We start from the raw sequence: 14568 nt of genomic DNA, 5'->3' as shown, positions 1-14568 counted from the left end.
TACCTATAATTCACAGTAGATAGTATCTGCTGTAAATACAGCTGTCATTGTGTAGAGACCAGAGTCTGTCCTCAGTTCCTTTTGTTTTGTCCTGTTTTGTCTCTGTTTTAGTATGGTCAGGGCGTGAGTTGGGGTGGGCAGTCCATGTTTGTTTTTCTATGATTTGGGGATTTGTATGTTTCGGCCTATTATGGTTCTCAATCAGAGGCAGGTGTCATTAGTTGTCTCTGATTGAGAATCATACTTAGGTAGGCTGGGTTTCACTGTTTGTTTGTGGGTGATTGTCTATGTTGATTGCTTGTGTCATCACAGTTCTCATTAGCTTCACGGTCGTTATTTCGTTTATTGTTTTGTATAGTGTGTTCCAGTGTTCAGTGTTTTCTTTATTAAATTTCATCATGAACACATACCACGCCGTATTTTGGTCCTCCGATCCTTCTCGCCTCTCCCTGGCCGTGACAGGTACATCTCTCCCTGGTACGGTACAGAACAGAAACATTAACTCATGTTCTCTGGAATGCTCTTTAGGTTTTTATCACCCAAAAGATAAATAAATCTCCTGTCAGTGTTAAATCTCCCAGAGGCCCATCCTCAGTAGAACACACACAGATGACTGTTCTAACAACCCATTGTTCTGTTGCATAAAGCAATCATTTGATGCAATAATAGCATTATAACATAATCTTGTAATTTCCACCATAACACACACACACACACACACACACGCACACGCACGCACGCACACACACACACAGAAAATTCTAACATTGAGAGTGTTAAGTTTAACACTGGTCCAGTGTCTATGCAGGTCCACACTTTTCAGTGTTAAATGAACATACTGCTTAGTGTTAAATTCCCTTAGGTAAGGGTCAATTATTATTTAAGATAGATTCCCTTAGGTAAGGGGTAATTATTATTTAAGATAGATTCCCTTAGGTAAGGGTACATTATTATTTAAGATAGATTCCCTTAGGTAAGGGGTAATTATTCCTCAAGGTAAACCCAGGGCCCAGTTGCATAAAACATCATCCCTTAAGGAATACTTGTCCCTTACCTAAGGGAATCTATCTTAAATAATAATGTACCCTTACCTAAGGGAATCTATCTTAAATAATAATGTACCCTTACCTAAGGGAATCTATCTTAAATAATAATGTACCCTTACCTAAGGGAATCTATCTTAAATAATAATGTACCCTTACCTAAGGGAATCTATCTTAAATAATAATGTACCCTTACCTAAGGGAATCTATCTTAAATAATAATGTACCCTTACCTAAGGGAATCTATCTTAAATAATAATGTACCCTTACCTAAGGGAATTGTTTAAGGGCGCTGCATAGAGCCCCTCAAATATTTCCTTAGGCCAGGGCATATTTCCATTTAAGGTGTTTTTAAGGGGTAGTTTGAAGGCATGTAGAGCCGAACGACTATCTGGTTACCATGGAGAGGACCAGATTGACTGCCGGAATGTTCCATCACAGAGAACACATTTGTTTTGTGATCGCCAAATATAACTTTTACATTCATGCCAAGAGAAACAAATAGACTCAGAACATTATAAGACATGTTTACTTTAACAACTGTTTTTTTTTCCTCAACATGTCTTTTTTCTTCGATTACTGTAATGTACAGAGTAGCTAGCTAGTTAGACAGCTGGCTTTGGAGCCATGGATTGTGCACTTTTCGTTGTTTAGCTACCTAGCTTGCTGGTGAATGTTTTAGTTTTGAAACCAAGGTACAGAGGAAAGAAACATTCATCTCCACAAATGCTGTTTAGAGTGTTAAACAGTACATACTAAATGAAGACTATCAGGAACCTCATGGGCACACTTAAGTTTTTCACAGTCCTGGTCCTTAAGGCTCCCTCTTTCTCTCTCCCCCCCTCTCTTTCTTTCTCTCTCTCGCTCGCTCGCCTCCTCTCTCTCTCTCTCTCCTCCCCCTCTCTTTCTCTCTCTCTCTCTCTCTCTCTCTCGCTCGCCTCCTCTCTCTCTCTCTGTCTCTCTCTCTCCCCCTCTCTTTCTCTCTCCCCCCCCTTTCTCTCTCTCCCCCCTTTCTCTCGCCCCCCTTTCTCTCTCTCTCTCCCCCTCTCTTTCTGTCTCTCTCCCCCTCTCTTTCTCTCTCTCTCCCCCTTTCTCTCGCCCCCCCTTCTCTCTCTCTCCCCCTCTCTTTCTCTCTCCCCCCTCTCTTTCTCTCTCTCTCCCCCCTCTCTTTCTCTCTCTCTCCCCCTCTCTGTCTCTTTCTCTCTCTCTCCCCCTCCTCTCTTTCTCTCTCTCTCTCCCCCTCTCTTTCTCTCTCCCCCCTCTTTCTCTCTCCCCCCCTCTCTTTCTCTCTCTCCCCCCTCTCTTTCTCTCTCCCCCCTCTCTGTCTCTTTCTCTCTCTCTCGCCCGCCTCCTCTCTTTCTCTCCCCCCTCTCTTTCTCTCTCTCTCCCCCCCTCTCTTTCTCTCCCCCCCCTCTTTCTCTCCCCCCCCACTCCTCTCTCTTTCACTATAATTGTCTATTTCTTCCCTGGAAAGTCCCAAAGAGCCTAAACAATGAAAATCCTTTCTGGATGTTTTAGTGTTTTATATAAGCAGCCTTTGTGGTTACTACTATATATTCTTATGCATCTTTGTATTTGACTGAAGATATGATATGGTATCTGTGATTACTGTGGGATATTTGGAAGAAGATGTCAACACATATCTTGAGAATGAGATGGGTCAATAGGATTAAACTGGCCCATAGAGTTGGGGACTGACAGATGAATGGTTACTTTGTCCCCCTGTCTCTCTCTCTCTCTCTCTGTTCTCTCTATTCCATCTCTCTCTCTCTCTCCCACTCTCTCTCTCTGTCTCTCTCTCTCTCTCTGTCTCTCTCTCTCTCTCTCTGTTCTCTCTATTCCATCTCTCTCTCTCTCCCACTCTCTCTGTCTGTCTCTCTCTCTCTCTCTCTATCCCACTCTTCTCTCTCTCTCTCTCTCTCTCCATCCCACTCTCTCTCTCTCTCTCTCTCTCTCTCTCTCTCTCTCTCTCCCCCTCCTCTCTCTCTCTCTCTCTAGCATTCTACACAGAGCCTCACCTAACAGTCCAGGCCCAGCACTCTTACACGACCTTCCTCTATGAGACTGAAGGTTACCCAGAACCAGAGGTCCGCTGGTTGGACCCGCATGGCCAAAACCTCACGCATAACATCTCAGTGACCCAGTCGTCCAAGGCCCCAGGCTTGCTCCTCTCCCTCCGAACCCAGCTGGTGATGCAGGCTGGTGGGGCAGTCAACTACACCTTCTCCCTGAGGAACCAGCTCCTGGAGCAGGTCATGGAGAGGTCACTGAGTTATGGTGAGCTGATGTCCACTGAAGGGTTTGATTGAATACCTTGTTTCATTGATTAATGATAATAGTAATACTCTTTTAAATTACTTTTTCTTTTTAAGCGTTTCAAAATAGATGAAAAAAACAAAAACAGAAGATTAACAGTTGATATTGAAAGCGGATGAATAACAAACAACATTGAGACTGAGAACATCTCTGGTGGACATTCCTGCCAGATTGCCTCCTCAAAAGTTGAGACATCTGTGGCATTGGGATGTGTGACAAAACTGCACATTCAAGAGTGGCCTTTTAGTGTCCCCAGCATAAGGTGCAACTATGTAATGGTCATTCTGTCTTGATATGCCACACCTGTTAGGTGGATGGATTATCTTTGGCAAAGGAGAAATGCTCACTAACAGGGATGTAAACACATTTGTTTACATTCACAAACTTAGAGAGGAATACGCTTATTATGGCCATGGAAAATGTATGGGAGGTTTTATTTTATTTGAGCTCATAAAACATGGCACAAACACACTTATTAACATGTTGTGTTTTCATTCTTGGCCCGGTCACACTGTACATAGATTTTTATATTATGTTATTTACTGTAAGTTTGTTAATGTGTAACTCTGTGTTTGTGTCGCACTGCTTTGCTTAATCTTGTCCAGGTCACAGTTGTAAAGGAGAACTTGTTCTCAACTTGCCTGGTTAAATAAAGGTGAAATACAGGCTGTGGAGACATGTTTCCTACGAAACATAATATTGTTTCTAAAAGGGGAAATGTGTTCAAACCATAACAAAGAAGACCCCCCCCTTCTTTTGTTGGGAAAATGGCTAAAGGATGGGGATGTAGCTATAGATACAAGACTGGCCATTCACGAGATCAAAAATATAGTTGTAACCATGTTTTGAATACAGTTTTTTGTTTACAATTATATATATATATTTTTACTAACATTGGAGTAAAGCAAGCTCTATCTCTTCCTCTCTCTCTCTCCTCTTTCTCTCTCTCTCTCTATCCCACTCCTCTCTCTGTCTCTCTCTTCTTCCTCTCCCTCTCTCTCCTCCTCTCGCTCTCTCTCCTCCTCTCTCTCTCTCTCTCTCTCTCTCTCTCTCCTCCTCTCTCTCTCTCTCTCTCCTCCTCTCTCTCTCTCTCTCTCTCCTCCTCTCTCTCTCTCTCAAGCTTATCTCAAGCTCAAGCTTACAGTGCCTTGAAAAAGTATTTTCTGTAGTTGTTGATCACATCGGTGACCTTTGATCTTTGATGCAGAACTGCTTCTACTCAGCGATATTTTGTGGGTTTTCAAGCTCGTTTCAAGTGACATTTCATGACATCTCAATTGGGGGGGCAATTACTTTGTCTCAGCACTGTACATGTTGTGCTCTGATGGGATAAAACTGTTGAACTAATAAGCTCATGAGGTATTTCAGAATGTATTCACATCCCTTTACTATGACCACGTTTTGTTGTGTTACAAATTGAGGATTCAAATTGATTTAATTGAACAATTTTGTCAACGATCTACGCAAAATACTCTGTGTTGTTAAAATGGAAGAAAAATTCGAACTTTTGGAAAACAAACGGGGAAAAAACACTAATCAATACATACTAGTCAATACATGTTAGAATCACCTTTGGCAGAGAGTGATTACAGCTGTGAGTCTTTCTGGGTGAGTCTCTAAGAGTGATTACAGCTGTGAGTCTTTCTGGGTGAGTCTCTAAGAGTGATTACAGCTGTGAGTCTTTCTGGGTGAGTCTCTAAGAGTGATTACAGCTGTGAGTCTTTCTGGGTGAGTCTCTAAGAGTGATTACAGCTCTGAGTGTTTCTGGGTCAGTCTCTAAGAGTGATTACAGCTGTGAGTCTTTCTGGGTGAGTCTCTAAGAGTGATTACAGCTGTGAGTCTTTCTGGGTGAGTCTGTGAGTGTTTCTGGGTGAGTCTCTAGAGTGATTACAGCTGTGAGTGTTTCTGGGTGAGTCTCTAAGAGTGATTACAGCTGTGAGTCTTTCTGGGTGAGTCTCTAAGAGTGATTACAGCTGTGAGTCTTTCTGGGTGAGTCTCTAAGAGTGATTACAGCTGTGAGTGTTTCTGGGTGAGTCTCTAAGAGTGATTACAGCTGTGAGTCTTTCTGGGTGAGTCTCTAAGAGTGATTACAGCTGTGAGTGTTTCTGGGTCAGTCTCTAAGAGTGATTACAGCTGTGAGTCTTTCTGGGTGAGTCTCTAAGAGTGATTACAGCTGTGAGTCTTTCTGGGTGAGTCTCTAAGAGTGATTACAGCTGTGAGTGTTTCTGGGTGAGTCTCTAAGAGTGATTACAGCTGTGAGTCTTTCTGGGTGAACCTGCCTGCCGTCCTCTACCTTGACCTCTACTCTGGATTATCGACCCCTGCCTGCATTGACCTGTCGTTTGCCTGTCCCTGTTGTTACAATCAACATTGTTACTTCACACAGTCTGCACTTGGGTCTTACCTTGATTCCTGATAGAAACCGTTTTTTTTTAGGATTTAGCCTTTGCTTAGCTCTATTCCGTGTTTTTTTTTTTAATCATTAACTCACCAGTCCTTGGTGATGACAAGCATACCCATAACATGATGCAGCCACCACCATGCTTGAAAATATTTTGTGGTACTCAGTGATGTGTTGTTTGCCCCAAACATAATGCTTTTGTATTCAGGACATAAATGTCATTTCTTTGCTAATTTTTCCGCAGTTTTACTTCAGTGCATTATTGCAAACAGGATGCATGTTTTATAATATTTGAATGTACAAGTGTCCTTCTTTTCATTGTGTCAATTAGATTAGTATTGTGGCGTAACCACAGTGTTGATGATCCATCCTCCGTTTTCTCCTATCACAGCTGTTCTGTTCTAGTTCCAATGCTTACCTATATTACTTACCTTGAAATTTGGCTCCCCTAGTGTTGATCTAGAGTATTTTCCTTTAGCTAGAAAATGACCCGTCACATGACCTGTTAGGAGAAAAGTTGTTCATTGTTGCCTCATGTAGAGCTCAGAGTGCTCTGTTTTAGTTGTCTGCTTACAATCTTCACCTTTATGTTGTGTACCTTAGGAAGCTTTGTCACTGAGTATTTTCATTCCTTTTTCATATATCTTTCGTTTCAGAGCATTATTTGTGGAATAGATGTAGAGCACTAGCTTAATTGCTACAGTTTGTTAGCTTAGCTTTTGCTAGTTGTCAGTGTTAGCAAAATATCAGGTTACGTTCATATCTAGTATGTATTTTAGGACAGATTACATTGTCTGAGGCAGACATTATTGTCTTTGTGTTTCAGTTTCACGCTCTTTCAACTCATATCTTGGGAACATGGAGATCATGCTTTGAGGGTTGTTGTAACGCATACGGAGGACAGTATAACAGCCATTCAACTCTGTAACTGTTTTAAAGTCACCATTGAAATAAAAGATCCCAGAAATGTTCCATACACACAAGGGAGGCTGGTCTCAAACGATCCCGCAGGTGGTCGGCAAACCCTCAACCTTTTGGGTCCGTACCCTTGAGTGGCATCGACTGTGTGACAAAATCATGCTGAAGTGGCAAATATCTTCTTTATATCGATATCCTCGTTTATAAACAACTACAGTTTGTTACTTGTTTGTGTGTGTCATTACGGCTGTTTTTATCCACAGAAGATGAATGGAAACACCATAGCGGCATATTGTCACATCTATTTTCTATGCAAACTTTCTAAATGTAGATTTTAAAAAAACACTGGACAAGTTAATTGAAACATAACTACTGTCACCCTTTGGCCAAGAGTGAATTTCCTATTGTGCTAATGGTTAAGATGCCTGGTTCCCCCAGTGGGAGACTTGGGTTCTGTCACGGTCATCATAAAGAGGAGACCAAGGCGCAGCGTGGTAAGCGTACATTCTTCTTTAATTAACAAAAGAACAAACTATCAAAACAACAAAACGAACCGTGAAGCTAATATGCGTAGTGCAGACAGGCAACTAAACGTAGACCAAGAACCCACAAAATACCCAAGGAATATGGCTACCTAAATATGGTTCCCAATCAGAGACAACGATAAACAGCTGCCTCTGATTGAGAACCAATCTAGGCAACCATAGACAGAAACACCTAAACTAGAAAAAAAACCTAGACATACAAAACCCCCTAGACAATACAAAAACTAAAAACAAACCACCCTCGTCACACCCTGACCTAACCAAAATAATAAAGAAAACAAAGAATACTAAGGTCAGAGCGTGACAGGTTCAGACCCCACCCTGCGACATTAAGTCAAGCTGAGTCCATATTCCCATGCCAACTTGTCTGAAAAACATTTACTCCATATCTGACAAACATGGAATTAGCTAAGCCTTTAATTTGGGCTGAGTAGTGTTTACAGCACAGAAACCACAAACACCTTTCCATTGAAACATAGCCAGTGTATTTTCTGTCAACCACAAACCTATTATTAGAAAGAAGAGCCTAAATCTCCAGATGTTGCGTGTCAGTCTGTCTCGGAGCCGGAATAATGAAAACAGAAAGACAGATTTCCGTTCTTTACAGTTGCCACTATGCATTGGGGGCTGGTAGGGTTGTCCTGGCATCTGCCAAACCTAGATTTGTTCGTCGGACTGCCAGATGGTGGAGTATGATTCATCACTTCAGAGCAGGTATTCCCAAACTGGGGTAAGAGGTACAGCTGTCGGGAGCCATATAAAAATGTGATTCACATAAAAAAAATATTTGGGAAAGAAATAATAAGAATCTTCACATTTCGAGTAACAGATACCATTAATAAGAAAGGGATAGAAGAGTCTTATATGTTGAGCTACCGAGTGGCTAGGACAGACAAGCCCCATACTATTGTGGAGGACTGGCTAGGACAGACAAGCCCCATACTATTGTGGAGGACTGGCTAGGACAGACAAGCCCCATATTATTGTGGAGGACTGGCTAGGACAGACAAGCCCCATACTATTGTGGAGGACTGGCTAGGACAGACAAGCCCCATACTATTGTGGAGGACTGGCTAGGACAGACAAGCCCCATACTATTGTGGAGGAGTGGCTAGGACAGGCAAGCCCCATACTATTGTGGAGGACTGGCTAGGACAGACAAGCCCCATACTATTGTGGAGGACTGGCTAGGACAGACAAGCCCCATACTATTGTGGAGGACTGGCTAGGACAGACAAGCCCCATACTATTGTGGAGGACTGGCTAGGACAGACAAGCCCCATACTATTGTGGAGGACTGGCTAGGACAGGCAAGCCCCATACTATTGTGGAGGACTGGCTAGGACAGGCAAGCCCCATACTATTGTGGAGGACTGGCTAGGACAGGCAAGCCCCATACTATTGTGGAGGACTGGCTAGGACAGACAAGCCCCATACTATTGTGGAGGAGTGGCTAGGACAGGCAAGCCCCATACTATTGTGGAGTAGTGGCTAGGACAGGCAAGCCCCATACTATTGTGGAGGAGTGGCTAGGACAGACAAGCCCCATACTATTGTGGAGGACTGGCTAGGACAGGCAAGCCCCATACTATTGTGGAGGACTGGCTAGGACAGGCAAGCCCCATACTATTGTGGAGGACTGGCTAGGACAGACAAGCCCCATACTATTGTGGAGGACTGGCTAGGACAGACAAGCCCCATACTATTGTGGAGGACTGGCTAGGACAGGCAAGCCCCATACTATTGTGGAGGAGTGGCTAGGACAGGCAAGCCCCATACTATTGTGGAGGACTGGCTAGGACAGGCAAGCCCCATACTATTGTGGAGGACTGGCTAGGACAGGCAAGCCCCATACTATTGTGGAGGACTGGCTAGGACAGACAAGCCCCATACTATTGTGGAGGAGTGGCTAGGACAGGCAAGCCCCATACTATTGTGGAGTAGTGGCTAGGACAGGCAAGCCCCATACTATTGTGGAGGAGTGGCTAGGACAGACAAGCCCCATACTATTGTGGAGGACTGGCTAGGACAGGCAAGCCCCATACTATTGTGGAGGACTGGCTAGGACAGGCAAGCCCCATACTATTGTGGAGGAGTGGCTAGGACAGGCAAGCCCCATACTATTGTGGAGTAGTGGCTAGGACAGGCAAGCCCCATACTATTGTGGAGTAGTGGCTAGGACAGGCAAGCCCCATACTATTGTGGAGGACTGGCTAGGACAGACAAGCCCCATACTATTGTGGAGGAGTGGCTAGGACAGGCAAGCCCCATACTATTGTGGAGTAGTGGCTAGGACAGGCAAGCCCCATACTATTGTGGAGGAGTGGCTAGGACAGGCAAGCCCCATACTATTGTGGAGGAGTGGCTAGGACAGGCAAGCCCCATACTATTGTGGAGGAGTGGCTAGGACAGGCAAGCCCCATACTATTGTGGAGGACTGGCTAGGACAGGCAAGCCCCATACTATTGTGGAGGACTGGCTAGGACAGGCAAGCCCCATACTATTGTGGAGGACTGGCTAGGACAGGCAAGCCCCATACTATTGTGGAGGAGTGGCTAGGATAGGCAAGCCCCATACTATTGTGGAGTAGTGGCTAGGACAGGCAAGCCCCATACTATTGTGGAGGACTGGCTAGGACAGGCAAGCCCCATACTATTGTGGAGGACTGGCTAGGACAGGCAAGCCCCATACTATTGTGGAGGACTGGCTAGGACAGGCAAGCCCCATACTATTGTGGAGGAGTGGCTAGGACAGGCAAGCCCCATACTATTGTGGAGGAGTGGCTAGGACAGGCAAGCCCCATACTATTGTGGAGTAGTGGCTAGGACAGGCAAGCCCCATACTATTGTGGAGGACTGGCTAGGACAGGCAAGCCCCATACTATTGTGGAGGACTGGCTAGGACAGGCAAGCCCCATACTATTGTGGAGGAGTGGCTAGGATAGGCAAGCCCCATACTATTGTGGAGTAGTGGCTAGGACAGGCAAGCCCCATACTATTGTGGAGGACTGGCTAGGACAGGCAAGCCCCATACTATTGTGGAGGACTGGCTAGGACAGGCAAGCCCCATACTATTGTGGAGGAGTGGCTAGGACAGGCAAGCCCCATACTATTGTGGAGGACTGGCTAGGACAGGCAAGCCCCATACTATTGTGGAGGAGTGGCTAGGACAGGCAAGCCCCATACTATTGTGGAGGACTGGCTAGGACAGGCAAGCCCCATACTATTGTGGAGGACTGGCTAGGACAGGCAAGCCCCATACTATTGTGGAGTAGTGGCTAGGACAGGCAAGCCCCATACTATTGTGGAGGACTGGCTAGGACAGGCAAGCCCCATACTATTGTGGAGGACTGGCTAGGACAGGCAAGCCCCATACTATTGTGGAGGACTGGCTAGGACAGGCAAGCCCCATACTATTGTGGAGGACTGGCTAGGACAGACAAGCCCCATACTATTGTGGAGGAGTGGCTAGGACAGGCAAGCCCCATACTATTGTGGAGTAGTGGCTAGGACAGGCAAGCCCCATACTATTGTGGAGGAGTGGCTAGGACAGACAAGCCCCATACTATTGTGGAGGACTGGCTAGGACAGGCAAGCCCCATACTATTGTGGAGGACTGGCTAGGACAGGCAAGCCCCATACTATTGTGGAGGAGTGGCTAGGACAGGCAAGCCCCATACTATTGTGGAGTAGTGGCTAGGACAGGCAAGCCCCATACTATTGTGGAGTAGTGGCTAGGACAGGCAAGCCCCATACTATTGTGGAGGACTGGCTAGGACAGACAAGCCCCATACTATTGTGGAGGAGTGGCTAGGACAGGCAAGCCCCATACTATTGTGGAGTAGTGGCTAGGACAGGCAAGCCCCATACTATTGTGGAGGAGTGGCTAGGACAGGCAAGCCCCATACTATTGTGGAGGAGTGGCTAGGACAGGCAAGCCCCATACTATTGTGGAGGAGTGGCTAGGACAGGCAAGCCCCATACTATTGTGGAGGACTGGCTAGGACAGGCAAGCCCCATACTATTGTGGAGGACTGGCTAGGACAGGCAAGCCCCATACTATTGTGGAGGACTGGCTAGGACAGGCAAGCCCCATACTATTGTGGAGGAGTGGCTAGGATAGGCAAGCCCCATACTATTGTGGAGTAGTGGCTAGGACAGGCAAGCCCCATACTATTGTGGAGGACTGGCTAGGACAGGCAAGCCCCATACTATTGTGGAGGACTGGCTAGGACAGGCAAGCCCCATACTATTGTGGAGGACTGGCTAGGACAGGCAAGCCCCATACTATTGTGGAGGAGTGGCTAGGACAGGCAAGCCCCATACTATTGTGGAGGAGTGGCTAGGACAGGCAAGCCCCATACTATTGTGGAGTAGTGGCTAGGACAGGCAAGCCCCATACTATTGTGGAGGACTGGCTAGGACAGGCAAGCCCCATACTATTGTGGAGGACTGGCTAGGACAGGCAAGCCCCATACTATTGTGGAGGAGTGGCTAGGATAGGCAAGCCCCATACTATTGTGGAGTAGTGGCTAGGACAGGCAAGCCCCATACTATTGTGGAGGACTGGCTAGGACAGGCAAGCCCCATACTATTGTGGAGGACTGGCTAGGACAGGCAAGCCCCATACTATTGTGGAGGAGTGGCTAGGACAGGCAAGCCCCATACTATTGTGGAGGACTGGCTAGGACAGGCAAGCCCCATACTATTGTGGAGGAGTGGCTAGGACAGGCAAGCCCCATACTATTGTGGAGGACTGGCTAGGACAGGCAAGCCCCATACTATTGTGGAGGACTGGCTAGGACAGGCAAGCCCCTATTGTGGAGGACTATTGGACAGGCAAGCCCCATACTATTGTGGAGTAGTGGCTAGGACAGGCAAGCCCCATACTATTGTGGAGGACTGGCTAGGACAGGCAAGCCCCATACTATTGTGGAGGACTGGCTAGGACAGGCAAGCCCCATACTATTGTGGAGGAGTGGCTAGGACAGGCAAGCCCCATACTATTGTGGAGGACTGGCTAGGACAGGCAAGCCCCATACTATTGTGGAGGAGTGGCTAGGACAGGCAAGCCCCATACTATTGTGGAGGACTGGCTAGGACAGGCAAGCCCCATACTATTGTGGAGGACTGGCTAGGACAGGCAAGCCCCATACTATAGTGGAGGACTGGCTGGGACAGACAAGCCCCATACTATTGTGGAGGAGTGACTAGGACAGGCAAGCCCCATACTATTGTGGAGGAGTGGCTAGGACAGACAAGCCCCATACTATTGTGGAGGACTGGCTAGGACAGGCAAGCCCCATACTATTGTGGAGGAGTGACTAGGACAGGCAAGCCCCATACTATTGTGGAGGAGTGGCTAGGACAGACAAGCCCCATACTATTGTGGAGGACTGGCTAGGACAGGCAAGCCCCATACTATAGTGGAGGAGTGGCTAGGACAGGCAAGCCCCATACTATTGTGGAGGAGTGGCTAGGACAGGCAAGCCCCATACTATTGTGGAGGACTGGCTAGGACAGGCAAGCCCCATACTATTGTGGAGGACTGGCTAGTACAGGCAAGCCCCATACTATTGTGGAGGAGTGGCTAGGACAGGCAAGCCCCATACTATTGTGGAGGACTGGCTAGGACAGGCAAGCCCCATACTATTGTGGAGGAGTGGCTAGGACAGGCAAGCCCCATACTATTGTGGAGTAGTGGCTAGGACAGGCAAGCCCCATACTATTGTGGAGGAGTGGCTAGGACAGACAAGCCCCATACTATTGTGGAGGACTGGCTAGGACAGGCAAGCCCCATACTATTGTGGAGGAGTGGCTAGGACAGGCAAGCCCCATACTATTGTGGAGGACTGGCTAGGACAGGCAAGCCCCATACTATTGTGGAGGACTGGCTAGGACAGGCAAGCCCCATACTATTGTGGAGGAGTGGCTAGGACAGGCAAGCCCCATACTATTGTGGAGGACTGGCTAGGACAGGCAAGCCCCATACTATTGTGGAGGAGTGGCTAGGACAGGCAAGCCCCATACTATTGTGGAGGACTGGCTAGGACAGGCAAGCCCCATACTATTGTGGAGGAGTGGCTAGGACAGGCAAGCCCCATACTATTGTGGAGGACTGGCTAGGACAGGCAAGCCCCATACTATTGTGGAGGACTGGCTAGGACAGGCAAGCCCCATACTATTGTGGAGTAGTGGCTAGGACAGGCAAGCCCCATACTATTGTGGAGGACTGGCTAGGACAGGCAAGCCCCATACTATTGTGGAGGAGTGGCTAGGACAGGCAAGCCCCATACTATTGTGGAGGACTGGCTAGGACAGGCAAGCCCCATACTATTGTGGAGGAGTGGCTAGGACAGGCAAGCCCCATACTATTGTGGAGGACTGGCTAGGACAGGCAAGCCCCATACTATTGTGGAGGACTGGCTAGGACAGGCAAGCCCCATACTATAGTGGAGGACTGGCTGGGACAGACAAGCCCCATACTATTGTGGAGGAGTGACTAGGACAGGCAAGCCCCATACTATTGTGGAGGAGTGGCTAGGACAGACAAGCCCCATACTATTGTGGAGGACTGGCTAGGACAGGCAAGCCCCATACTATTGTGGAGGAGTGACTAGGACAGGCAAGCCCCATACTATTGTGGAGGAGTGGCTAGGACAGACAAGCCCCATACTATTGTGGAGGACTGGCTAGGACAGGCAAGCCCCATACTATAGTGGAGGAGTGGCTAGGACAGGCAAGCCCCATACTATTGTGGAGGACTGGCTAGTACAGGCAAGCCCCATACTATTGTGGAGGAGTGGCTAGGACAGGCAAGCCCCATACTATTGTGGAGGACTGGCTAGGACAGGCAAGCCCCATACTATTGTGGAGGACTGGCTAGGACAGGCAAGCCCCATACTATTGTGGAGGACTGGCTAGGACAGGCAAGCCCCATACTATTGTGGAGGAGTGGCTAGGACAGGCAAGCCCCATACTATTGTGGAGGAGTGGCTAGGACAGGCAAGCCCCATACTATTGTGGAGTAGTGGCTAGGACAGGCAAGCCCCATACTATTGTGGAGGACTGGCTAGGACAGGCAAGCCCCATACTATTGTGGAGGACTGGCTAGGACAGGCAAGCCCCATACTATTGTGGAGGAGTGGCTAGGATAGGCAAGCCCCATACTATTGTGGAGTAGTGGCTAGGACAGGCAAGCCCCATACTATTGTGGAGGACTGGCTAGGACAGGCAAGCCCCATACTATTGTGGAGGACTGGCTAGGACAGGCAAGCCCCATACTATTGTGGAGGAGTGGCTAGGACAGGCAAGCCCCATACTATTGTGGAGGACTGGCTAGGACA

The 14568-nt window shown here is 47.4% G+C and overlaps 1 protein-coding gene across 2 annotated transcripts in view; it reads left to right on the top strand.

Moving 5' to 3' along the window:
- Positions 1-14568, top strand: part of LOC115121385 (CD276 antigen-like) — a 44378-nt gene that overhangs the window by 19777 nt on the left and 10033 nt on the right. Inside the window, exons 3-4 of one of the 2 annotated variants that reach the window (XM_029650467.2) lie at positions 3042-3320; positions 3416-4407. In XM_029650467.2, the coding sequence (XP_029506327.1) occupies positions 3042-3320; positions 3416-3432 (296 nt within the window). In that variant the 3' untranslated portion in view covers positions 3433-4407. Of the gene's footprint in view, positions 1-3041; positions 3321-3415; positions 4408-14568 lie in introns of those variants that run through there. The other variant, XM_065020153.1, reaches the window with a different exon arrangement.

Source organism: Oncorhynchus nerka, linkage group LG7, assembly GCF_034236695.1.
Source record: "Oncorhynchus nerka isolate Pitt River linkage group LG7, Oner_Uvic_2.0, whole genome shotgun sequence".
NCBI classification, from domain to species: Eukaryota; Metazoa; Chordata; class Actinopteri; order Salmoniformes; family Salmonidae; genus Oncorhynchus; species Oncorhynchus nerka.
This window is presented reverse-complemented; position numbering and strand designations above follow the sequence as displayed.